The sequence below is a fragment of the Arvicanthis niloticus genome, chromosome 6 (genome assembly GCF_011762505.2).
Source record: "Arvicanthis niloticus isolate mArvNil1 chromosome 6, mArvNil1.pat.X, whole genome shotgun sequence".
In the NCBI taxonomy this organism is placed as follows: Eukaryota; Metazoa; Chordata; class Mammalia; order Rodentia; family Muridae; genus Arvicanthis; species Arvicanthis niloticus.
Genome location: NC_047663.1, coordinates 54,130,699 through 54,158,129, shown reverse-complemented (window position 1 = coordinate 54,158,129; position 27,431 = coordinate 54,130,699). Strand labels below are relative to the sequence as shown.

The 27,431-nt window shown below is 49.2% G+C and overlaps 1 protein-coding gene across 11 annotated transcripts in view; it reads left to right on the top strand.

Moving 5' to 3' along the window:
- Gas7 (growth arrest specific 7) overlaps positions 1 to 27,431 on the top strand; it is a 231,955-nt gene that overhangs the window by 192,963 nt on the left and 11,561 nt on the right. For all 11 annotated transcript variants that reach the window (XM_034506541.2, XM_076936587.1, XM_076936592.1 and 8 more), the window contains 7 exons: positions 2,674 to 2,727; positions 11,311 to 11,400; positions 13,457 to 13,572; positions 16,900 to 16,974; positions 21,875 to 21,953; positions 25,994 to 26,122; positions 27,307 to 27,430. In XM_034506541.2, the coding sequence (XP_034362432.1) occupies positions 2,674 to 2,727; positions 11,311 to 11,400; positions 13,457 to 13,572; positions 16,900 to 16,974; positions 21,875 to 21,953; positions 25,994 to 26,122; positions 27,307 to 27,430 (667 nt within the window). The remainder of the gene's footprint in view (positions 1 to 2,673; positions 2,728 to 11,310; positions 11,401 to 13,456; positions 13,573 to 16,899; positions 16,975 to 21,874; positions 21,954 to 25,993; positions 26,123 to 27,306; position 27,431) is intronic.

Here is a 27,431-nt window from a genome sequence, read left to right as displayed (position 1 = left end):
CTGACTAGTATTCCACGAGACAGGGCTTTTGTCATCTTGTGTGCTTCCGTCTCTTTGTCTAGGCTGATGTCCCATGGTTTTTTCCTTTGCCTGCCCTCACACTGACTTCTAATTTGTTTTGAAGACTCCAGGTCATTCATTGCCTTGTAGGCCAACCTACATTCTTAGTCTGTTTGCTTTCTCATGCTCACACCTAAGCTTGGGATTTGACAGGTTTTCTGTGTGGGGTGAGCTGGCTGCTGGCTGTTGCATCTCTGGGGAGACTCACACTTGCAGATCTGCACCCTGTTGGGGAGGCTCTGGGTCACTGTAGTAACTACTAGATTTATTTCACTTTTTCCCATTTCTGATTGATGGGTAACCCATGGGACACCAGTGTGACACTGTGACTGTTCTGCCTCCTGACAGTAATCACTCTGTGCCTTGAGTATCACAGTCGAAATCACAGTTTGACACTGGGATTTCCAAGTGGTGAACTCTATAGATTTTCATGGGTATTCTCCTGGAATGGCATGTTCCCTCTGCCCACTGTGAAGTGACTCCCTTGTGGTCATTATTCCTATGAGCTCAGGTGGTTTCCAATGAGACCTGGGGGTGAGGGGGGTCATCTTAGACCAGTTCCTTTGACCAGTTCCTTTGACCTTTTGTTATGTTTCCATCAGTATTTGAGCTCTCTCGCACTTGCTGGCACAGAAAGTACTCTGACACCGTCTTTGGAATTAGCTGTGTTTCTAGGAACCTGCATTCCTTTCAGTGAAGATTAACAAACGAATCCCCCCGCCCCCCATCAGAGGGTGACTCCTGTAGCGCTTCTTGTCTCCTGGTTCTTCACACCTACAATAGCAACAGCAGCAATATACAAACTATGGCCAAGGTCACTGGTCCCTTTACTGCCCACCATCAATCCTGGGCTACAGTAGGCACACAAGGACAGGAACAATGAAATATTGGTCCCTGACAGGGAGACTTGCAAAGAAGAGAATCTAGCCCTGAGGTAGGCCTGCCCATTTCTTAGCAGGTATGGGCTTGGTCAGTGTCTCTGTTTGGAAGAACCACAGAGAGACTGTTGTCCCCGCTCATTCTTGATAACTGCCACCCAGGGCTTTCTGCTTGTCTTCTGCATTGGGCACTTACAGTGAATGTCCCAGAAGGGCAATGGTAGCTTGGAAGAGTACAAGTCAGTCCAACTGGATACAGCGATGGATTAACAATACTGTAGAAGATATCATTGACCACAAGCTTGACTTCCACTCATAGCATGTCGGGGGGCGAGGGGCAGAGGAGTTGCTGCAAGCACAGGTGACTGGATAAAGTGACCGAAAGCTGGTCAGGTCAATGTGTCTCCGGTGAGGTCTCTAGCCACTCAGGACTGGGACTGGCTAGAGAAGTGTGAGAACAGTCCATTTCAGAGATGGAAAACCTGAGGTTTCAAGAAGTCAGTTCCACGGCCTTCATCTCAAAGTTAGTGATCCATCAAATGGATGCTCCTTAAGACTGCTTTTCACTAAGAGATCTGCCGATGGAATTTTTCTATGGACAGGTTCTTTATTGGTCAGATCAAGGCAGGAAGTCTGTACATGGGAAGGGTCTATGAGGAGCTCCATTTGGCCTGGCTTGCTGATGGCTTCCTGAAGTAAGAACCACCCATCCCCAGGTGTTCACCTTGCCAGGGTTCGGGGCTATGTGGCTTGAGGGTGGGTGAAATCATCTTGCTTCCCTGAAGCTCACTGGTAAAGCCCTTCATACCGTTGGACCCATGCCAACCCCAGAACACACGGAGTAGTCATCCATGGTGCCTCAAGGGAGCTGTTTTCAAGGGCATCATGGGACCCAGGACAAGTGACCACTCAGAGTTCTGTCTGAGAAGTTGCAGAGATGAACTTCTAAAGTCTCAGGACTGAATAGTTTCTCGAATTAAATGTGGCTTTTTTTTTTTTTTTTTTTAAGCTGGCCGTTCTTGGCCATCTCCACCAACACAATCATGGGACTCTGGCCATCACCTATGGGAGTATGGGTAGTTAGGACTCTGGTTTTCTTGATGACAGTGAGGACAATATAAAAAGGCCCTCTGGAAAGATGCTCTGCTTATAGGAAGTCACCGTGGCTCCCAGGCACTGGCATCATGGCATATTACCAAGGTGGCTGAGCAGAGCCCGCGTTCATTCCACGAATTCGCCAGTTTGACATTACAGACTGGGGGGGTGGGATTCAGAATACTATGTCATGTGCTGAGTCCTCTGTGCCTGGGGTTGGGGGTGGGGGGGTGGCCTACAATCTGCCTTAACTCTCTGCTCCCCTGTCATTTCACTCCTATGCTTTGGCAACGTGGTCTGGTTACCAGCAGAGGGCAGTGGAGGGGTTAACTCTCCAAATCCCAGTTGGAAAGGAGAGGAAGGGAGACCTGGTTTGCTGTGGCTCCCTGGAGTCTGAGCTCAGCCTTCCTCCACTTTGCTTGGAGCCTGAGCACTCTGGAGCAGCTTGGGCTCTAAGATGCTATTGCCTGCCTCAACCCAGAATATGGTGACTCAGGAGTTAACGACAGGCTGACACCCCTGAACTTCCTCAGCTCAGGGTTCTTAACCAATCCCTCCACCCACCTGGGGAACGGGGATGGGGAAAAAAATGTCCAACATGGAGAACAGCTTTGATGATGGATCTCACCTCTCTCCCCAGAACCTGGGATCCTCATCGCCAGGCAAGAAACAGAGCAAGGAAAACACCATCACAGTAAGTGGCTCACTGTTGGTGGGGAGGGATCCAGGGCTGGGGCTTTGGGCCACAGCTGGGGTTGTTGCCGTAGCAACGTGGATCACCACCGGGCTCACTAGGAAACAGAAGTTTCAGCCAAAGCCTGGGTTTTAGCTGAAGTTGCCCCCATTCCCTCCCTCTGTCAATTTCCCATTTCACTTGCGCTCCTCTGGTGAAGGGGTGGAGGGCAGAAGGCTGTAACCAGGGAGAAGCTGTTTCTGTGTGGTGGGCAGGAGAAGGTGCTTGTGGGGGAGCAAGTTGAAGGGGGTGGAGTGTGCTGTGTGCAGAGACGTGACATGGAAATTACAGCCACCACGGGGCTGCTTTTGTGCAGAGAAACTTCTGGAAGATGTCAAAGTTAAAAGCAAGAGAAAGCTCCCTGTAAATAGCATTTCTGGGAGTCCCTGGTGAGAAGCTCCTGCCTAAACTCTCAGGGATTTTTCTCCCCCAACCCCTCAACTCTGGCCAGATCCCCCTGTGGAGCTGGAATTGAGTTCGCAACTCCTCCCTCCATACCCTCTCATGCACTGCGGCCAGGACATGTCTACTCTCTGTTCTAAGGAAGGAGTTGCTTAGATTCTTAGCCAACAGTAGAGATTTGAGAAGTGAGGTCTATTCAGTTTTGCTATCTTGGCATGAGCGTGGGGGAGACACACGGGGACATGCTGTCCTGAGCTTCTTGTCATCCTGTCCTGAGCTGCTCTGACGACCTCTGCAAAGATAAAACCGTGTGGGTGCATTGCTGTGCTTGTCCGGTGGACCATCCTGCTTCACAGGGAAGAGAGAGCCAAGCAATAAGAGCAACAAGAATGCCCGCTGTCACCTTGGCAGACACTCAGTACACACCAGGACTGCTCCCAGTGGTTCTGTTTGCCTCCTCCCGCGGAAGCTGTGGTTAACGGAGTCAACCCTGCAGAGTGATTATACGCCTGGATTCTAAAGCCAGGGCATCACTTGTGCTGTTCACAAAGTTCAGGCAAAGTCTGAGCAAGTTCCCCAGCGGTTTCTGGTGTCTGAGTCTGCAGAGCAGGTGTGTGAGGGCCTCAGTTATGGGCAAGTGGTGTCTGGAACGAATTGGCCCACAATTGTAAAGCACTCGGAACAGAGTCCAGCACACACTTTGTGCTCAGTATGCAACAGTGTGACCATCACACTGTCCACACAGGAGGAAAGTGGAGGAGAGTGGCCGGCAGGCACCATGCCCAGGCTCACCTAGCTAGGAAGCATCAAGATTGAAACCTCAGCTCTTGCCCACTGGCAGTACCCTTTCTGAGCTGACTTAGGTCCCATGGGCCATCACCCCGTTTTGACCTCCTTGTGTCTCCACAACAGGGCAAGGAAGCTCAGACTGCTGCAGCCCTGTAGCAGCCACAACCTCTCTTCCTAGGAATCTAAAGGAATCTGGCAGGCCCTAGGCTCAAGCTTCTGGGGGCATGGGCCCTATGTTTCACACTGTTCCCAAAGGCTGAAGCAAGGTGACAGCTTCTCAGAACAGCTAGACATGGAGAGAAAGAAAGAAGAGCAAATAAGAGGGAGACATTTTCATGATCTAAAAACAAAATCAGGAGTCAGGAGCGACAGCCAGTGGGCTGGTTGGTTGTCTTAAAGACACACAGTGATGGAGCCCAGCCACCGAGGCAGGCCCCTACTGGGTCCTTTCACTCAGAGGCTTCTGAGTATGGCCCTGAGTTCCCATTGGATGGCTCACCTTGTCCCTCCTCCCTGGTCCTTCCCTCTGGCCTACATCAGCACATCTCTGGAGTGGTCTGCAGCATGTAGCTGCTAGTCATGGCTTCAGAGACACTGTTTGAGGTGTGGCCCCTGAGAAGCATTTGCAGTTGCTCTCTCTGGGGCAAGGACAGGAAAGTACCTTTCTGTCACCACTTCTAGAGGTTTGAACTCACACATTGGAGAACCGTTGCTGGGAAAACTGGCTATAAGTCACAGCCAGTGAGAAGGAAAATTCAGGACTGGAATCCAAGTTCCCCTGCTGCCAACCTGGGTGCTTACCCATACACCCCTTGGATACTCTAACCCCATGTCACTTCAGGCTGAAGACCTAAAAGCATTCTTTCCCTCATCCAGGACTCTGTCTCCATAGGCAGCCCATAGCTCCATGTTCAAACCCTATAGAACTCAGCACTTCTTCAGTGGATGAGATGGCCCTGTTCCTAGGAGCTGAGACACCTACTTCCCTATCTCAGGGAATATGGTAGTGTGGTGGGCAATTTCTCTCTTATCGGATCTGGGAAGCAGCCGTTGCCAAGCCCTGCCAGCACAGGGTGCATATCCTCTATCAAGGAACAAGGATTGGGCTGAATTTGAAGCTCGGTGACCTGAAGCTAGTTTAGAAGAGCAGGCACATCCCCCACACCCCCCGTCCCCATACATACACATACACTGGCAGCAGCAGGGTTGGCATCCATGCTTGGGTCTCGTCCTTGTTGCCAGCAGTGCTGGGCTGGCAGGTGGGGGCGGGAGCTGTTTGATTAAGAGTGACAGGCACTTAATGGCCGCTCACTGCCCTCAGCACAAACTTGACACATCATGTTATAGAGGATTCCAGCGATGGTGACAGGGAGGACACCAGGCACAGGACGGAGGAATTAGAGGATCTTGTGGTCCTCCATTTGGATGCCCAGCATAACCAGTCTGGAGGCATGGCATCCTGGGAGGGGAGTGAGTGGCTGGAGGAGAGACCATGGGGGACCTTTCCCATCTCCTCACTTTACCAAGCCAGAGGCACACAGAGTATTTAGCTGCAGCCTGGGTTACCAAACTGTAAACTCTGAAGGCTGTAAGGAGACTGACTAGAGAGCCCTGCCCTCGGACACAGACATCACTGCCCCAGCTGCCCACATCAGCCCCTTGGGTGGGTCACACATGTGTCCTTCAGCCCGGGCTGCCTAGCTAGACACCTTACTAGCTGCTGTTGCTCCCTCTGTACCTTTGAAGAGTGTCTGGGAACAGCCCTCATGATCTGCAGAACGCTTCCACCAAGCATCCACTGCAGAGGAAGCATCCCATTTCTCAGGGTAGGGTGTTTCTCCGTGTGGCTGTGGGTGAGGCTGAGGAGCCCCAGAGGACTTGGTAGGAGTGGCCATACCACCCGCCCGCCTACACACACACACACACAGAGGGGGAAGAGGTGCACACCCCTATTCTACTTCCTGCTCAGCACCTGCCTTGGGCATGCGTAGGACATACCTACACTTTTCCCCCAGGGTATCTGACAAGTGTGGACAGGGCTTAGGATCCTAGTCTAGACCCGATTCAAGCCATAGCTCCACCATTATATATGACTGTGTGATCTGTGTTAAGTTACTTAACCTCTCTGTGCTTTGGTGCCTTCCATGGCTGTTACGAGGATTGTGTGAGTTCACACATTGCAAGCGCTTGGGGCGTGATTAGCTCCCTGGGCTGTCTACTGTGTAGGGACGGGAGAGACTGAGGCCCTCATTTTTCCCAAGAGGCTTTTGGAGGAGACACACCTTTCCCCCTGGGGTGCAGCCGGACATTCCTATAAGCTGTCTGGAAATCACAAGGAGGGGGAAGGAGTCTACCCATGGAGGTTTCCACGGAGAAGGACACTTCCTCTTTCTTCCTGGAGCACCATGGTCCTGCTAATGGAGCCTTGTGGTTTGGGGACACAGAAGCCTGGCTAGAAGGCCTGAAGGTCACAGAGGGGCCAGGTCAGCATGAGGAGTATAGACTTGGAAGGCCACCCTCTTGAACCACTCGTGACTGTGGCCTGTCAGCCTCTGTGTCTCAGTTTCCTGCCCTGTGCATGTCTGCACCACTGTCGCATATGGACATTTCTGCCCTGATTGCTTCCTGAGTGTGGCTTTATTTCACTGCCGTCCCGGTACCTTCCACTGCTTCCGACTCTCTCTCTAGATCCATTCATCCCTCCTCCCCTATGCCCAGCATGGGGACACACCTCCAGTCAGGCTTGGCTCCTCACACTCTCAGACTTGCTACTGTTGACATTTGGGGTGGAGGGCAGTCCTGAGGCTTTCCCTCCTGGGGCCACCATCATAGACTTTCACCTCTCCATCCAGTGCAGTCTCCACCTCTCCATCCTGTGCAATCTCTACCACATGAGGCTGGGCATTCATGTAGAAAACACTTTGTGCTTAACTGCCTCAGCACAGCCCCTCTTGCTTTTGAGCCAAACTCAGCATGCATGTGTGTGAATACACACAGAGAGAAGTACTCACATTTGCACATACATAAACACACACACACACGTGCCCATAAACATGCACATGCACACACAGGCCCCTTTCCTTTCTGAGACACCCTTACCTCTTCCTAGCTTGTGCCTCCTGAAGTACTATTTTATCTAAGAGGGATCCCAGCACCCCCAGCCCTTCCTGTGGCCTCAGCATCCCATGCATACCCTGATGAGAGGTTTATCCCAAGAACCATCATCCCTTAATTATCAAGCTCTTGAGAGCAGATGCTGTACTTCAGACCTAGTACCCAGTCATTGCAATAATGATGATTTGTTGGCTATCCACTGTTTTCCTGCTGTGCCAGAAGCTAGGAAACCCCTGGGGAAGCATGGTTTCTGCCTCTCCACCTGCCCTCATAGACTGGCTGTTGGAAAGGAGGTGGGAAGAAACCATCAGAAGTAGCAACACAGACATATGTGTGCAGGGTGCTTGGGAGACACGGTGTAGTAGGATAACACAGGGTAGCGCATGCCATCGAGGGGCTATCTGGCAAACATTTAGCTCTGCCACCAGCCTGACCTGAATTTAAACACTGTGAGCGGACTTCCTCAGTGTTGTGCACTTCTCTACATGACCACCAGGGGGAGAAGGGCTCCAAAGACTCTGGGAAGTCCCTTTAGGCTAACCCAAAACCAGAAGTGACAGAGACCGTGATCTGCACCTCAGAGCTCCCCGACCAGGGCATCCTTAGAGTTGCAGAGGCATCAAGAGTTGGCAGCTTCCCCACTTCCCACCCTCACTCCTGTCCTGCACCCATCTTTCCGTGGCTCTTCCAGGGCATACAAGGAGCCTTCTAGACCCCCAAACCTTCTAGTCCCTGCAGCAAGCATCTCTCGAGAAGGCTTTGAGACATAGAGAGCAGGACCCTGAGATTTGCTCACTATTCTGTCTTCCACAGGTGGGTTCAAGCCTTCCTTGGTTATAGTCCCTCCCCTGTAGCCTGGCTTGGGAATGCTGCTTCTCACTGGTAGTCACCTGAGGACCCAGGCCTCGCCCAGAGCCTCTAATCACATACTCAGGCTAGGACCCACCCATCTGTCTTAAGACCCCTCCCAGGTGACTCAGAGGCACATTATATCATGGCTCTAGCACAAAGGAGGGGTCAAATGGGACATAATCAAGTCCTAACCCCTCTGTAGATGTTCTGTGGTCAGTCTAAGAGACTCCTGTTACTCTCTCCCCTTTGGACTGATGGAGTCTTTCTTCTCTTTGCAGTAGACAGTACCATTCTTTTTCTGGATGTGGGTCCTCTCATGAAGGATGCTGGATATGGCTGAACAAGATCTGGTTTTCTCTTGCCCTGATCCACCGCTGGCTAAGTCACTTGTGGTCAACTTCCTTATGGCCAAGGCAAAGGGCAATTTGGATGAAGACTAAGAAAAGGGTCAGGGGTAGATCATGAGGTTCCTTGGAAATCAGTCATGCCTGCCTTTGAGTGCTGTGGCCTCTACATGCAGGCCCACACCCGTGAATTCAGCCAGCTGAGGATTCCACCAACTGTGTGTTGAAAATTGCGTCTCTACTGAACTGTACTATACAACTATTGATCTCGAATTAAATATTATAAGTCTAGAGGTGGCTGGAGGGTGTGTATTTGTAATATACAAATACTATACTATTTTACATAAGGGAGCCTTAGCAACTATAAATTTTGCCATCCATGTAAGGCCTGAAACCAGTGCCTACCCCCCACCTCCAGATACTAAAGGGCAATAGCATCTTAAATCTCTGGGTTCCGTTAGTTAGGTAGTTAGTCATTTACATGTGGTTGTGTGTTCACAGTTGTATGTGCACACTTGAATGCATGTGGAGATCAGAGGAAGACATGTCTTTCTCTATCACTCTCTGCCTGATTTCTTCGAGATAGTCTCTCACTAACCCTGGAGCAAGGCTGGCAGCTCCCAGCAATCCTCCTATCTCCAAGCCTCATGCAACCATATCTAACTTTGCATTGGGGCTCTAGGGATTTGAACTCACATCCTTATGTATGCACAGCAAAGTGCTCCTACCTGTTGAAGTTAGGCCTCGGTTCTGCCTCCCAGCCCCATGATCCCAGAAATAAGACTCAGATTTGAATTATATTTATGAATACCTTGTTCATATACCTAGGCTCTTCTCTGACTAGATCATAACTAAAGATAACCCATTTGTTTTAACTTACATTCTACCACGTATCTGGTTACCTGTGCTCAGGTACCATGCATCCCTTTCACATCTTTTTGGGCTCCTCTTCCTGCCTCCATCTCTCCCCATCTCTCTGCACTCCTCTCTTTTTTCCACCTCTAACCAGATAACTCAAAACTCAATCACCTCTAATCCCTCCAGTCATTGTCTGTAGCCAATTTTATTTAACCAATAGTTTTAAGTCAAGAAACAAAGTTTGCACAACAAAAGCTTGTTGAAGTGAAGGCTAGACCTTCCCTGCTGGTACAGACTTTAGCATTACAATGCATAGCAACCACTACACCTCAACACTTACCCACCGAGACACCTCCCTAGACCTGGTCCTGTGACTCTTAGAGCCTGACCACTTTACTGTTAGGATTCTTGTATCATTAAATTACATGAAAGCTTTCATGAAGCTAAATTAAGATGAAATTGCTATCACCAATGTGGCAGAACAGGGAAATATTTGAAGGCTTAAACTCCATACCCTGTTTTCAGGATGGCCCCTAGCAGCACTCGCTCATAGAAGGCAGTTGGGGCAGGATACCACAAGCAGAGGCAGGCTTCAGCCTAGATCAAGAGTGTGGAGAGACTCTTTCCTGATGCAGTATATGAACTGTTGCCTGTTCTAGCCGACTCCAACCCAGACCCTAGCAGCAGCTAAGGTCAGGACTCCACATTGAACTGACTGGCAGAATTAAGTATTGATCTCCAGGGCACTATGACAATCTTGCTGGCTTCCCACCATGTCTTCAATACTTTCCCCAAAGGAGCCCCACCTTATCTCACCAGTGTCAGCATCCACGAGCAGGCCTCCTCCTAACCCCCCACCCTCCCTGGCTAGCACTTCTGGGCCTCTTTGCTCTGGCCTGTGAGGGCAGCAGCTGTTCCTGGCAGCTGGCATGCAGGGCAGTTTGCTGCCAGATGTTCTCCTGCCCTTAAGTCAGAAACCCCAGGTGTGATTCAGCTGACATAAGGGTCTGCTGGTTTTACATAGTGTTTTGGTTTTGCTTGGTTGTTGTTGGTGGTGGGTTTGGGGGAGGAGTGTTTGTCTGGTTTTGCTTCTGACTCTGAATTGTCATCACTCAAAACCCAACATGGTTGACACACAAACCCTGAGCTCAGAGTCTGGTGACACGGAACAGGGATCTAAATCTGCCCATGAGATATGTGTCCACAGCCCATAGACCCTGCCCAAGGCACAGGCTGTTTCCCTCCCATCCTAGTTGCAGATTCTGTGTCATGGGGGTAGGTACTGGCAGTTTGCATGTCCCTCCTAGGTCAGAGCTTGAGAACAACCCCTCAGCCCTTGGGGGCTCCTCGTTGGCTCTTCCTTTCAGCACTTTGGAAGATGCCTGGTCTGTGAGGAGAGGTTGAAGGGAGGATGCCTTGGGGTGGGGAGTTGAAGCCACAGCAGCCAGAGCAGCAGCAAAGCCACGCCCACAAAGCCGGACAGCTAAGAAGTACCTCAGACTTGGCTGGGTGGAGCAATGCTTCTTCCCCGTGCTCTCTGATCCTCTTTCTCCTCCCTCCACCTCCCAATAGGTGCCATGTTTTCCTAAACAGTTTGATGTCTGCCTCCGTTCATTCACACAGACATGTACCTTCCATACAAGCTACCTCTACAAGTGTCCTTTGTGTATCATGTAGGAGCTTTTTGTCTAGACAAGGATAGCCTTGAATTACTCAGCCTCTCGTTCCAGGTACTGGGGTGTCAGGGGACGCCACCACTCCTGACTCATCTCATTCTTATTTACAAATGCCTCTCCTGTTGGAAAGTGCCAGTCTTCTGGGCCAGTCTCCTACTGCCATAGATAGTGTGTGGTGGAAAGCAGGCACCTACGTCCCTGCACACATGGGCAGATAGACCTGCAGCCTAGTCTCTCAGAAGCATAGCTGCTGGGTCAAAGGATCTAGGCGTTCATAACTGTGATAGATCCCACTAAACTTCCACAAAAGAGATTCCCCTCATTGTAGCCCCTGGAATGGGTGTGAAGGAGGGCCTGTTGCCTCTTACTTGAAGTAGTCACTGGCTGCTGGAACTTGGGAAGATTGCTGCATACATTCCACCGAAATGGCTGTGGGGAAGGCCTCCTCTGTGCTCTGTCCAGTTGATCCTGCACCAACAGCATTCTTTCCCCCATTCTGTACCCTGCAGATCAACTGTGTGACTTTCCCTCACCCAGACACGATGCCTGAACAACAGCTACTCAAGCCAACCGAGTGGAGCTACTGTGACTACTTTTGGGTAGGTGCTGCCTCCGGTTCCCTTCACTATGACCCCAACAGGAACATACACCCAGAAGGGCAAAGGCAGGAAGGGCCTTTCTCAGTGAAGCCTCAAGATATGGTGCTGAGTCTGGCATCTCAGACAGGACTTTCCTTTTCTAGATCATTCCAGCAGTCCCAGGGAAGCTGTGTGATTTCTAGTCACAGTGACATGGAATGCAAAGAAACTGGACAGCCATTCCCTTCACTGCTGGATGGAGGCAGGAGACTAGAACTGTTTTTAGTAAAGAAGTCTGAGCTCTGAGCCTTCTCAGCATTGCTGTGAGTGGCCTTGAACTCATGTTCCACATTCGTGCATGGTATTTTTCCAATGGAATCATGAGGAAGTTGAGTGCAGATGGGATACATAAACTGACTCTTTTAACGTCCACACTCTCAAGCTGTTGTATACTGCTTAGTGGGCACAGAGTTGCCTGTTGAAAGATGAGAAGTTTCTGCAGGTGATGGGTGGCAGGATCCACCACCTCAGTCTCAATACACTTTGTGTCACTAAACTGTACGGACACTTAGAAATGACGACCCAGTCAATATTGCAATATGTATATATTCCCATCGTTAAAATGTGAGCTTGATGTACATATAAAGTCTCACACCTCAAAAATGCCAGCGCTAGTCCTGGGTATTTGCATGTTTGAAGTCAGCAGGTACAACTGACTTTCTGCAGTCATAGTGGTGAGGGTTCATGCCACCTTGACCATTTATGAAAGATTACTAAATCTCTGCAAGGAACTTTTAGGAAGAACCCGAGGAATAGTCGCAAATAAAACCTCTACCCACCACGGCACAGAATGGATTATCTGCCCTCTTCATAGATTTGCTAAATACTAGGCAACAGTGCTTTTTCTTTCTCCCAAATCATGCACCCATTAGGAAGTACATGAAGGTTCCTGTTTGTCCCAGTAAAGTGGTGCCTGCCATTCCATCTTGCAAAATAGAGGACTGAAGAGGACACAGAAGAGGTTAAAGTTTTGGGGGCCATGAGAGGTGATCCCAGAGAGAGATGTGCATGCAGGCATAAGGAGACAGGGAGGTTTTATAAGCTTGAAGGAAGTCATATCTTGTGCTGTCTATAGTAGGGAGGTATTGAGAGGGTTTTAAGAAAAACATTGGGTATAACCTTCTCTGTGTGTGCTGCCGATGGGAATGGAGGGTGAGAGGTGAGTGAGCTGCCCAGGAAGAATGGTGGCAGCAGCAGAGTCAGACAGAGGCAGCCATGTTTGCAATAGTCATCTCCGGGGCTCTAGGGACCAGGACATATCCTAGAGAGGAGACAGAGAAACTTGTAGGACTGGGCAGCACATGTGATCCTGCCTGCTGCTCAGTGGCATCCTGGGACCACATTTGAGACCCTGCATCCTTTTCTGCCTGTTTGGTGTTATGTTGAGACAGCTGGCCACCTTCTACATCGGCTTCCAGGTGCTGGGATGACAGGTGTATGCCACCATGCTCACCAGAGAGTTCTCATCTTATTCTGACCTCTAGCAACTGGTCCATCCCTTCTTAGTGGTGTTCCTTTCATGATCATCAAGGCCTTTTTCTCTTCGCAGAAACATCCTCTCACTAGCAGAGTCACTGGAGCACTCTGCTCTTGCTGGTCCGCCTTTGGTCCAATGAGTTGATCAGCCTGTTTATCCCAGAGAGAGGCATGTTTGGGCTTGCTCTTTTGGGTGATTTCCTTACTTTTCCATCAAGATATGTGTGTGTACAAGTGCATTTCTGCATGGGTGTGCAGAATGTGTTTCCATTAACAGAACGAAGGCTGTACATCTTCAGTGCCCATAGGGAAGCCTCTGTAGGGTGTGTGTGATGGCGGTCTCCCTGTCTGGAGAGATGTCAGTGGCATGCCTAGAGGCTCATGGGTCAGCATTGCTGAGGAAAGAGTTTCACTGTACTCAGAATAGGGAAGAGGGTTCATGACGCCCTTCATGGTGAGCAAGTTTCTGCAAGCATCAAGAGTTCCCTGGTCTGATCTGGAAGGGATTCTAGTGATGACTTGAGCTTTTGTTTCTTCCTAGGCGGATAAGAAGGACCCCCAAGGCAACGGCACCGTGGCTGGGTTTGAACTGCTGCTGCAGAAGCAACTGAAAGGCAAGCAGATGCAGAAGGAGATGTCTGAGTTCATCCGGGAAAGGTGAGCCCGAGGCCCACGTAATTCTGGAGCGAGCCACAGGCCCCACCCTGAACCCTAAACCCCAAGGGAGTAGATGGTTTACCATGCTCAGCCCTGGGACAGATGTGGCTAGCAAATGTGTGGTATAGAGATGTATAGTGTTTCTAAAGATTTGAACAATACACAAAAATATTGGTAGCCAGGTACAGTGCTGCATGCCTGTAATCCCAGCATTTGGGAGTTGAACGCAGGAGGTGAGGAGTTCAAGGTCATTATCAATTGTATAACAGGTTTATGACTTGTCTGAGCTGCATGAGGCCATATATATACGTTTGTGTGTGTATGTGTGTGTGTGTGTGTGTGTATATATATATATATATATATATATATATATATATATATATACACACACACACACATGGTAGGTATATATATCAAATATATACATGTAAATTTATAAGATGTATATATAAACTATATACATGTAAAATTTATGTATGTATATATAACAAAACATACATGTAAATTTGTGTGTGTGTGTGTTATATTAAATCCTGGAAACCTGGCATCTCTTGATACCTTCATAGCCCCTGTACAACAATTGGCTGGAGCTGAGTAGCCTCATGGACGGGACATGTGTCCTATTTACCCATCTCCACTCCTCCCCACTGCTCCTGACTCACTGCTTTGCTTCTTTACCCTCATGTGAATCACTGTCCCTTGTCACAATCAAGAAGAGAAATGTGACCTTTCAGGTCTTTTTTTTTTTTTTTTTTTTTTAACAAAGTCTCACTGTGTGTCCATGGCTGACCTGGAGCTCACTATGTAAACCAGATTGGCCCCAGACTCAGAGAGAGACCTGCTCTGCCTCTTGAGTGCTGAGACTAAAAGTATATACCCCACTCCTGGCCTTCCGCGTCTTCTTTTAATTAGAACTGTTTCCCAAGCCAAGGAAGACAGAACCATCCTCCTACCCCATCCCTGCCTCTGGGGATTCTAATAGCCCTGTGCCTGCAGAACTTGGTTGTAGATGAAGATCCAAGAGTTTCAGCCTATGGAAACTAGGAAGCGCTGCAAAAAAGTTCCCATTTCATCGTCCTCCTCTCTCTAAGTTCATATCTCAGCATAACTGCACACCTGCACACCCATGCACACCCATGCACACCCATGCACACCCATGCACACCCATGCAGAAATGCACCTGTACACACATATATCTGCACCTAAATATCTGTGTACCTGCACAGCCATGCATCAAATCCCCACACAACTGTACATCTGAGCACCTGGACTTCCATACATCCTTACATCTGCACCCCCACATCTGTACCCCACATCTGTATACCTGTACACTTGCACATCTACATACCCACATCTACATACCTGTATGCCTGCATGTCTACACATTCGTGCACATGTACCCCCATGTGACTGCATACCTATATGTCTGGATATCTTCATGCCCTCCTCATACCTATACACTTACACATTCTTGTGTACCCATATCTCACACCTACACACCAAGCATCTGTATACCCCTATGCACAGACAGCTACATATCCATGCACCTGCACACTCACAGACCCCTATGCACACACACACACACACACACACACACCTGTACATGTATGTTTCTGCATACCACAGCCTTGTGGACCTATTCTTGCATACCCATGTGCCTGAACACTCGCATGCCTGTGCCTCCATACCTGCATACATGCGCACACATCCACACACTTGTATACTTGCATATACACGTCACATACCTGAACATCTGTATACCCACACACACCTACATCTGCTCACACAAAAACACATTTTTTTCACAAACTTATGCACAACTTTCCAACAAGAATTTCCAAGACTTCCTGGAAATATTCACTGCAAACCGCAAAGATCTTTTTAAAGTATTTCTTCATTATAACACTAGTAATCGGGTAATAATGCTTTGGCATTTTTAAAGCCTGTTTTTTCCTTAGGAGGCCTATTTTCCATTTGTATAATCAAATCTTTATTTTATGACCCATTAAACTAGTAGGAAATTGGAAAGCTGCTTTGTTCAGATGTGAGAAAACAGAAGCATAAAACAGGCAAATAGAAAGCAATAGGGGCCGAAACTTCAATATGCATATGGTTTATACTCATAACAGTGTCCTGTTGGCAAATGAATGGTCTCTGCCACCACGGGCCACTGTGATCACTCTGGGATCCAGTGGAGGGAATTCAAAATCCTGGAACCTTTCTCAGCCCATCTTTGGAGCACTAGGAGAAGGTTGTCAGAGGCAGGAGAGCCAGGCTGCAGGGCTGGGAGTATACCTGGCCAACAAAGCCCTGACGTTTGCTGGGCTGAAGGTAGTGGGCAGGATGTGGAGATGGTACAGGCTGGTTCACAGCAGAGGCTCAGGAGGCAGATGGTGTGTGCACCTCCCTCTGCTGGCATGTGCACTTGGCCTTGTGACATGATGAGATCTGCTTTCTGGAGATCTTGGCCACAGTAGGTAGGAAGGTGTGGGGTAGCTATCCATGTAATCTGGCTAGAGGCAAAGACAGTGATAAAGGATGGAGATGGGTCAGTGTGAAACTCAGGAGCTTGAGGACAGGCTCTAGCCAGAAGTGAGCGGTGAGCTGTCGTGCAGATCCAGATCGTTCAGCAGATCTGCATAGTCGCTCCCCAGGCCTCTGCATTATTTGGGTTTCACCACCCTAGCAAGTGGGAAGCAAATAGGACTTCTCCGTTCACTGAATGAAGGTGTAGGGCTGTCTCAGGCTCTGCCTTCTGACCACCTCTGATTGTCATAGCCCAGCTCTGCTTCTCACCATGGCCCCAAGAGCCTCTTCAACATGCTGTTGACGGCCCACTTAACACAGAGGTACCTAGCTATACAGAATGTGCCCCAGAGAGTTGCCTTGGAGGTGTGTGGAGTTTTCCCCTCCTGGGAAATCCAGTGGGACTACTGCTCTAGACACTACCTGGTTCCCATGGAAACACTTGCACCCTTAACAATGCTTGGCAATTGGAGGTATTGTGGGTGGGAAAGTGGAGGAAGATGTTCTCTTCTTGCTTCTATGAGTTGGGGCCATCTGGGAGTGTGTGAACCTGGAACTAAGGGATAGAAGGGTTGGGGACGTGCTGGGTATTCCTGGGAGTCAGTCACAAGCTTCTCTTGTTCCTGGTAGACTCTCATGTCCAACCTGGTGCTAGAAGTGGTGCCAATAACATCTGCTATCCCCACAGCCTGGAGAAGTGGGAAGCAGAGTCCAAACTATTCCTTTATCTAGTAGCTGTCACTGTTGGCTCCTCCTTAGTCAGCAGAGCACTGAGAGGCATTGGGTTTTCTCTCTTTGCAGGATAAAGATTGAAGAAGAATACGCAAAGAACCTTGCTAAACTCTCTCAGAACTCCTTGGCTGCCCAGGAGGAAGGGTGAGTTAGGAGGAGAGTGGAGGGGGAAGGAGGATGAGGGGACACTGAGGAAGGGATCCTTACTTACTCAGCAAAGTTGCTCACTTGGGGTGGAGAGATTGCTGTAGGCCCGGCTCACTGTAGGGTCTGTGCCTGTTAGTCATCCATAGTCCAAGGTAAAACCTCAGTACTTGAGGTAGGCTCTCCTGGCTCAGACAGGGGACCAATAACAAGGTGGACACACATGGCTCAAGGTGGGCTTTCATGGCTCAGGATTCACACTCATGGGTCATGACTGGTACACAGAACTAGGTGGTTTTGGCCTCTAATCTCAGCACTGTGGTGGCTGAGGAATGGGAGATTATAAATTTTAGGCCAGCATGAGCTACATAGCAAGACTCTATCGCAAACAAATGTCCCCAAAATACTAATGTTCATGGCTCAAAGTAGCACCCATGACCTGACGTCTGGGTGTTCACACTCTAGTTTTATTCCTTCTACATATTTTTAAGTGACCCGGGGCCTCCTAGGTGCTGGAGCACAGCAGAGACCCTCTGCACTGTGTCCTGCCACTGGACAGCTCTGTTCCTTCTTCTGGGTGTCAGGCTGGGTGGAAACTGAGTCTGAGAATTTCCTATCCAGCCTAAGAGTGCTTTTGAAAGTCCCAGTCCAGGCCTCGTCTCCCTCTCCTAGTGTGACAGTCCAAATGGGGCTTAGGGGACACTTTCAACCCTCCCAGCCACACAAGAATCTTCAGTGGGAGAACTCCTTCAGTGATAGATGTCTTCTCTGTGCTCTGTCTGTGGAGCCCTGGCCCTCAGGATCTCAAATGACAGCCACTGTGGAAAATAGCTTGACATAGTCAAAAAAAGTAGTTTACATCACCACTCCTTCCTAGGTCTATCCTCAAATGAATCAAAACCAGGGACTCAAACAAGCATGCTCAGAGTAGCAGTGGTCACAAAGACTACAAGGTGGAAACAACCCAAATTCCATCAGGAGGTGATCAGGTGCAGAAACTGTAGTATATTCACAATGGATACCTATGGATGCACAATGGTCATTCACCCATAGAAACGAATATGGAGACCGTCTGCTCTATGGAGGAACCTCAAAAGTGTGATGCAAAGTAAAAGAAACCATCCACAGTGGATCACAGAGTGTGTCATCCCATTCCTATGAGATCCAGAATAAACAAAGCCACAGAGACAAAGCCCACTAGTTAGTGGTAAAGAAAGAAATAAGAAGTGACAGTTAGTAGGTACATCTTTTCATTCTGGGTGTGTCTATGTCTGCTGTGGCTGCTATAACAAGGTACCACAGACTGAGTAGCTTAAACTGTAAGAACTTGCCTGGGCATGGTGGTACACATCCATCTGTAATCCCAGCTCTAAAGGGTCGGAGATGGGAAGATCATTAAAGGCCAGCCTGGGCTCCACAGTGAGATCTAGAGACTGGGAGTGTAAAGTCAATATTCCAGTAGGGTCAGTGTCTGACGTGGGTTCCCCTGGGGTCACAGATGCTGAAAATCGCTGTGTACTTACCTATTCCCCTCTGCCTGGGCTGGGGTGAGGGAGTGGGTCCTACAAGGGACAATAATCCCATTGGATCAGGGCTCCGCCCTCTAACCTTAACTACTATTCCATCTCCCACGTCTTTGATCAGAGGTTCAAGCTATGAATCAGGAAGCTCTAACGGGGAGGGGGAGGAAATCACAAACTTTTATTTACGACAGGGTGACGAAGTGTTTGGGGTCATCAAGGATAGGCTGTTCCACACCGTGGATGCTGTAAACACTGTTGTGGTGTTCACCTTAAACTGGATGAATCATCGCGTGTGATTTTTTTTTTTCATCTTTGAAAGAAAAGTCAAGGCTCCTGAGAAGTCAGTACCAACAGAGTCCTCAGAGGACTCCTCTGTCATCCCACCCTTCTGGGGGGACTTTAAGAAAGAGTGGCCACAGGGGTTGTAGTTGTGAGGGAGCTGTGATAGCGAATCAGCTCAAATCTGCCTCATGGCTAGAGTCATCCTGGGACAGAGATTTTTGCCAGCTGAATATGGCTTTGATTAGGGCTTCGCATGCGCTGACTGCAACCAAACTGCCTCCTCCCCGTCAGCCACAGGAAGACCCAACAGGGCCTATGTCCCTCGTCAGACCTGAACATGGTTAGCTGTCTCCTTGCTTCTCCTACTGCTTTCTGAGCCTGAGACAAAGCAGGAAGCACACGGAAGTAGCCCTGACACCAGGGAATGTAGCTTCCTATGGGTCCTTGGCATCACTGTATGGCTCTGGAGTCTTCCAGCTCCCACCCCCTTGGCTTGGGCTCCTGCCAGGGACATTTTGTCCCGCCAGCACACAGCATATGCTCCTAAGATAAGCAGCCGGCTCCTCATGCCAGACCCAAATGCATGAGCACACTCAACCACACACACACTCAGGTACATCGCATGCACACAGCCCATCACTCCTTGGCCAGCAGCACAAAGTATAACAGTGCTAGGTCCTGCACCTACAACACGACTCTGGACGACTGGGCTAGTGCACCTTGAAGGCTTTGTGGGGATGTGGGGGCTCAGAAACCACAGGACAGTAGGGCACACTTGAACTATCTTGCAACTTAGATGCCCTGTCCAGATTCCATGTCACAAGGCCTGTGCATGCTGGGGAACCAGCAGCCTTCAAGGTTTTCATCCTGCCTTCTGCCCTCTCACGTGCGGGACGACCATGAAATGTTGTTGGTCATTCTTGGCTGGCGGTTCTGACAGGAGCCTGCATTTTGATCTGTCGTGCCACAGACTATACACTGAGATAGGAGTACACCTGACAGTTTCTCATTCACCTCTCTCTCATTAGATGCCATCTTCGAATGAGAATTTCTAATGGCTTTCCCCAAAACATTTAAAGTTTGTTTTTAATGAACACATATTCGTTTGGACATACTGACAGGGCCAAGTGAGGTAGTTCCATGCATTTGAAGTGCCTAAGAATGCTGAGGAGAGAGGGACATGGGCATAGGGCTGAGGCCATCTGGTAGTAAAGGGTGTCACCCCTCCACCTGGGACATGCTATCCCTGCAAGTAGAACTGAAGACACAGTCCAGGCTGTGAATGGTGCTGCTTCCACAGCCCCCAATATCCCTGAGCTAACATTCTCAGGATGCTAGACCAGGCCCTAGCCAGTTACCCCATGTGCTCTGCTGGCAGCAGGCATACAGACAGCCCTGTAAGAAGAGTCTTGACCCCTCCCAGGGCCTTTTCAGACTATATATCCAGAACCTTCTGTGTGCCACTCAGCTCCCACAGCAGCAGCACCTCGCCCCTGCAAGGGTGGTGGCTTATTAGCTGTCAGGTTGAAGCTAGGATCTGCATTGAGATCCTGTGTGCATGGCATAAGGTGATGGTCAGGGTCCCTTTCTACCATGTTGTCTCATACAGTCTCCTAACAGCTGCCTAAAGACCAGAGACAGAGCTCAGTGGTCGAACATTGGCCTGATATGAGAGGTCCCACCCAGGCTGTGTTCTCTAGTGAAATACACAGGCATGCCCTTGAAGCTCACCAGCCTGCCTTACCTGTGTGGTTCTGAGTTCGAGACCCTTATGTGCTGCTATAAGTGGATAATTATGAAGAAAAGAAATCGCTTATGGTTCTGAAGACTAGGGGGTCCAAGATCAAGGAGTAGCATCTAGAGAGTGCCTACACACTGCCCTAGCATGTGAGAGAAGCTAACACGTGTCAACAGCAAGGAGAGATGGCCAGTGTAAGACCCTCGAGCATTTTGTTACATCCTCAAGAGCCCCACCTCTTAATACTGCTGTGTCAGGGATGAAGTCTGCTGCACATGCTCTGAGGGGACACCTTCAGATGATCTGACCCATGTAACTACCACAGCAGCTTCCACTGTGGAGTAAGGTAGGGGAACCTAGCCCATACAGGTCTGCAGGATGGAACAGTCTCCTCACAGCTTCCCAGACCCCAGGCTTTACAGGCAAAGACATGTCCACAGCATCATTGTCCCAGATCCACCTAGTCTTTCTCTGATAGGACCACAACAACACCCTTCCTTCCTTCCTTCCTTACTTACTTCCTTACTTCCTTACTTCAGACTCCATAAATTCCGCTTGATAGTTTCTCATGAACATTCACCGAGGCCAAGCACTGCCACCAGGCAGATAGAAAAGTAGATCATGAGGACCAATCTGCTAGCTGCTGGCTTGGAACCTGGAAGCAGCCACTCAGGTGCTCTGGCCCAGCGGGCTGTCTTCTAAGCAGGCTTTGCCACTGAAGTTTAATGAATTCCCTGAGGCTAAGAGCTTTCCCATGAAATGAGGTCAACTGGCTGGGTAAGAGGTTGGGTGAAGTCAGGGGTCCAGGTTAGAATGGTCATGGGGCTTAAGGGTCCAGATAATGAATTCTGTATCTTGGGGGCTTTGGAGGTCTCCAGGACTTCTGTTTGGAGCATCTCTTCGGAGCAGAGAGACGGCACAGTTTAGAGTGCACACTGCACGTGAGTGGGGTACATGATCCAGAATCTACTAGAGAGAAGCCATGCCTCTGCAGATGGCTAGGAGAGCCTTCTCAGTGTGTGGCTGCACCTGGGATGTCCCTGGACCCAAGTGGACCATCTGCGCCTCTCCTGGAGGCCAAGTGGCTGAGACCTGAGAGCTGGCTACTAGGGAGGGGCGTTCAAAAATGAATCTGGTTTTCTTCCTTTGGTTACTAGCGTATGTTTGTCACCTCGGCAGCAAACCAGGGTATGCAGTAGAAAGGTCCTGGGGACAGTGATGGTCAGGCATCAGTGTTTTCTGCCTCCCCAAGACATGGAGCTGAGAACCATGATCCCATCTTAGGGAGGGCTGTAGCTTTGGGCCACAGCTCTCTTCCCCGCCTCCCCCCAAGTCTAACGGCTCCTTCCTGTTGCAGCTCCCTGGGAGAAGCATGGGCCCAAGTAAAGAAGAGCCTGGCGGATGAGGCTGAAGTTCATCTCAAGTTCTCTGCCAAGGTAACCCTCCCATCCCTCCAGGGTTAGACCAGGACATGCCAATGACTGGTTACCAGCTCTCTCTAGCTTGTATTGCTTGCCATTTTCCATGCTACCAAGTCCATGAATGCAGAGTTGAGAGGGGATGCCCACAGCTCACTCCCCATTAGACAGTGTCTCCACTGAACAGACTGTGTCAGAAATGACCAGACATGTGACCCAGAAACACAGAGTAAAAACACAATGTAGGTGTTGAAAAAAGATTCCCTTTTTAAAAATATAAGTCTATGTTTCTGATGATTGATGCTTAACATGAGTTTATTTAATGTCTTTTTAATCATAGCTATTTTAACAAGCAGCTCACAGTGAGCTCTTGGGAGCCATGAGAGGCAGCCCGGGGTCTGTGTGGTAAGAGTGGACACCCCCTGGTTTACTGGGGTGATTCCTAGCCTTGGCATAGCAGTCAACTCTGTCTCTGGGAGCACTGGGCTGTGGCCAGGGGAGGATGTTTTAAAATTGATCCGTTGCTGCAGAATTTCTGAATGTTCCCTCCTTTTATCTGCTTCCAAACACACTAGGACCAGACAGTTTTGAGTCCAGGCCTGACTCTGTCCTGTTCACTATGGTGGACACTGAACACCTTGCAGGATGCTTATTAGATACCTTCAGAAGAAACAAGTAAATCAACCAGTAGTTCTCAATCCACAGGTTACAACCCCTTTGGAGATTGAACAACCTTTTCACAGTGTTACCTAAAACCATCAGAAAACACAGATATTCACCTTCCGACTTATAACAGTAGCAAATTACAGTAATGAAGTAGCAACGAAAATAATGTTATGGTTGGGGGTCACCACAACATGAGGAGCTGTATTAAAGGGTACAGCGTTAGGAAGGTGGAGAACCACTGGCACAGAGCCTATGGCTATCTCCTGTCCGTCCTCAGTCTTTCGGCTCTGCTTTGCCTCAGGATTTCCAAATGAACCTCTTTTCTCTTCTCCACTTATATCTCCATATTTCCTCTCAAGATTCTTACCTCCTTCTACGTGAAAGCCAAACCAAACATCTCAGTGAGATAACTCACACTAATGTGTGTGTGTGTGACTGATAGGCTTGCCCATCAGCGTGCCCTCCTTTTTTATTTTAATTTATTTTTTATTGGATATTTTATTTACATTTCAGATGCCACCCCCTTCCCCCATTTCCCCTCCCTAGAAAACCCCTATCCCATGCCCCCTTTTAAAACCCCTATCCCATGCCCCTTTTCCTTTTTGCTTTTATATAATTTTTTAAAAATGTTAATCAAAGGCTTTATAAGTTTGGTAATGCTCAATCAGAAGTGTAACCCAATACCCAATCTAGATATATCAACTATCTTTGACTGGTGGAGACAAGTGAACATCTGCCTCCATGTTCCCCCCCCCTTCTCTCTCTTTCTCTCTCTCATCACCTAGCTTCTCCTCTCCTTCTCCTCCTCTCCTTACTCCTCTTCTTCCTCTCCATACTCCTCCCACCTTAGCTCCTCCTACATATCACCCTTCCTGTTAAAATAAAACTTTTCTCTCAAAATACAATTAGAGCATAATTATACCAATTTGTACCAGTGAGGTACAAGATATTCCTAATACCCAGTCCATCATTTTGTTGACTAAGCAGAACCTCTGTCATCTCTCCTAACTAAAAGACTTAGTTCTGAACCTGGCTTTTTTCTTGGCTTTAGAATGAATGTCAGCTGAAAACCATCCACGCAAATCTTTTCTCTCAAAGTAAATAGCCAGGATTGGCTATGAGACTATAAGTTTTCAACCCCGTCAGAAATCTAGAATGACTGAGTAAACTGAAATTATGGTGTGCCTTCCTTTTAAAGGAAGAGAGGCCTTTGGGAGTGTCGCCCAGCATCTTGACCTGACCTTCTCTTTCTTCTCACCTCCTGCCACTGGCCAATCCACCACAGCAGCCCTGACTACTACCTGTTCTTGTGTCTGAATACCCTGTGGCCCCATGTTCACCAGCTTTGTCATTTGATGGTAGTATCCCTCCAAGGCACTATTCCCTCCTGCAGCTTTCACGATAGCTAGCCCTCTCTTTGTGATGCTATCATTGCAATTCCGCCACATCGGGTCATTGGGGTCCCTCGCATGCGCACTCTTGAAGGATAGGAATATGCCGCTCTAGCCCTCACTCTGTGATGGTGTGGTGTATACAGTAGACTCAAAGGCTGAGACCAGACTGTGGGTGAACTTTTCAGGGAACTGTGCTGCTCCTGGCTTCTGAAGGGTGTGAGTGCAGGAGACAGAGCTGACATGCTCCACCCCCCTACACCCCCGTGGGGAGTGATGTTTCCCAGCTCACAGGAGCATGCTCACCTTCATACAACCAAGCCCTTCCCCAGCACACGGGAGCCCCTGTGAGGAGGGAGCTCCCTGAGCTGCCACTTTCAGCACTGCAGATGAAGCAGCAGGTTATTTTTAAGCCATGGTTCATGAGCAGCTTCTCTCCAAGGCCTCCCTCCTCCCGTCTCAGCTCCCAGCAGAGATGGTTTTCCTGCCTGAGGTGGAGGCAGAGGCCACCAACTAGAGGCAAGAGGCTAATGGTTTTATCTCCAGCGCTAGGGAAAGACCCTAGCCAAGGAAGCTTCTGCCTTCAAAGTGAATGCCAATGGTGGGTGCAGGGTGATTTCCCAAAAACTAGGGCGGTTTTAAGCAATGTTCAAAGGCTCACAGATCCCAGCACTAAGGACAGCTCATGGAGAAAGAGCACGCAAATGCAAACCTTACGCCATCAGCACTTCTACAGCTTCTGGCTTGGGCATGTTGGTGACTGCAGACTACCCCATTAGCCTCCTAATGGTGGCACGGTGATTTCTTAAGAGGAAGGGGATCCTGAGGATTGATTCGTCAGCCTTGAAGAATACGATTCCCAAGGCACAAAACCTATTTTATGTCAGCTCCAAAAGGGTTTATTGAAATTCTAGTCCATCTGAATGCTCAGTGTCGGGGGTAAAAAGCCTTTTAAGGAACAGGGTTGCATACAGCAGGCTCTCCAGACAGCAGGCTCTCTAGCTTCCCCTGTCTCCCAGCTAAAGCTGGTGCTAATAGCAGCAGTAAATCACTAGAAAGGCGCTCGATCTTTTGGAAAGCAGTTAGAACCAGCCCCGGTGAAAGAGGGGAGCATAGACACATCCCTGCTGGTCAAAGGAAACCTGAGCATGCAGCAGGAGTGTGTGCGCACAAGCAGATCTGTAGGCGAGAGGATGAGTGTGCACCCAGTCCTGTCACTAGCAGGCTTTGTGAGCATGGGTGGGTTACTTGGCAACCCCACAGTTCCATTTCTTCATGTGTGAAATGAAGCGTTCCAACCAGGCTTTAACCTTGTCCAACCGTGACCATTAAGAGGCATTCGTGGTCACCAAGCACATGTACATACCTGCTCCCATACCCACTCAGAGATACACATGTATGTAACCGAAACAGATGCTTCATGACACGCTACTTTTATTCTGCCTAAAATGGACCCTAACATGTTTCTCCCCAAGTTGGGTCTATTATCTCAAAAAAAAAAAAAAAAAAAAAAAAAAAAAAAAAAAAAAAAACCTGGTCCTGACCCACTAAGTTGATTCCACAACTGTAAGTCATTCACCACTTGGAAAGACTCACAGGAATCATTTCCAACTTGGAATTTCTCTTCTTCTCTTCGGAAGATGTGATGAGAAGCTCCAGTAGCCCAGACCCTCTGGTATGGGCCAGACAGACCATTCATCCCCAGAAACACTTTCAGGAAAGCTCACTGATGTCATGCATGGAGCCAGGGTTTCAGAGCAAAGAATGAATGTCAAAATAAAAAATATAGAGAGAGAGAGAGAGAGAGAGAGAGAGAGAGAGAGAGAGAGACCAATATTTTTAAAGAAAAAAAAATGTTGGTTTTAAGTCCTTAATATATGGTCTAGAGAAATAGGTCAGTGGCTAAAGCGCTCGGTGTCTGGCTCACCAGCAGGTGGGAGGTCTACATTAGCACAGTTAGTCCCTCAGCACTGACTGCGCCCCCTCTGCCCTCCTCCACAGCTCCACAGTGAGGTGGAGAAACCCCTGATGAACTTCCGAGAGAACTTCAAGAAGGACATGAAAAAGTGTGACCACCACATCGCTGACCTCCGTAAGCAGCTGGCCAGCCGCTATGCCTCAGTGGAGAAGGTGAGAGGCCAGGGGACCCAGCTGGTGGACAGCTGGGAACTTCTAGGACGGGATAGGTATACTTTGCCTTTGTATGCTGGAGTGCTAGGGAGAGTTCAAGGAATCCCCATCCATCCATGTGGCAGGCAGGAGTTGTGACCCCAGGACACTTGGATGACGCTCCCAAGGGCAAGTGGGAACAGGGAGACACCACGGGTGAAATGGGAGCTGCAGTGGGCACACGGGACAAGGCACTCCCTCTTTCTGTGGACACCACGTCAGATGTGCCACAGCTGCTAACATGGCTACTGAGTCTGGGCCTCACTTTCCCAGATGCCCAAATAATTACCTTCTGTGGGTGCCCATACCATGGAAGGCAGGGCTGCAGATAGTCAGTTCTAGAGGGACAGGGTGGCCTGATTTGGTGCCCTATAGAACAAGAGAGGCAAACCAAAACAGAGGCTACATCTCTACCAAAGGGTGAGTGGAGGAGGAGGGGGAAAAGGAGGAAGAGGAGGAAGAGGAAGAAGAAGAGGAGGAAGAGGACAATGGTGATGATGATGCAGGCACAGTAAGGGCTCAAACTGTGAGATAAGTAAGTTTGTACTCACAGCCTGTTGAGCCCTGCCAGGGAGAAATTCAGTTGACCTTGTGGTCCCTTCCAACCCTGAAAGACAGTGGTTTGTTTTATTATTATCTTTAGCTTTTTAGATTTATATATTATATTTATTTTATATGTATGCACATTTCACTCAAATATGTCTGCACCATCTGCTTGCCTGGTGCCCTTTGAGATTAAAAGAGGTCACCGAACCCTCTGGAACTGGAGTGAGGATTCGGAGCCACCACATTGGTGCTGGGAATCAAGTTCTGTGTCAGCTCCGAGAACCAGTGTCTTTAACCGCTGAGCCGTCTGTCCAGCCTCAGAGACAGTGGTTTTAGGGTCACAGTATAGGCACACGCTCTGGATGCAACATGGCCTCGGGGACTGACAGGTCACATGCAGATGTGGCTGGAGACAAGGGCAGACAAGGAAAATCTAGCTAGGTGCCATCCCTCTAGCTCCTCCATGCCGGGAGGCCATCATCAGCACCAGCGTAGCAACCTCCAGAGGAGATGAGATCGGGTAGGTGGGTGGCTGGACCCTGAAGTCTGGCTGCAGCTTTACAAACAGCTTCTCTGGGCTGGGCTGTTCCCCACTCCAGGCCCGCAAAGCCCTCACAGAGCGGCAGAAAGACCTGGAGATGAAGACCCAGCAGCTGGAGATCAAGTTGAGCAACAAGACTGAGGAGGACATCAAGAAGGCACGGAGGAAGTCCACTCAGGCCGG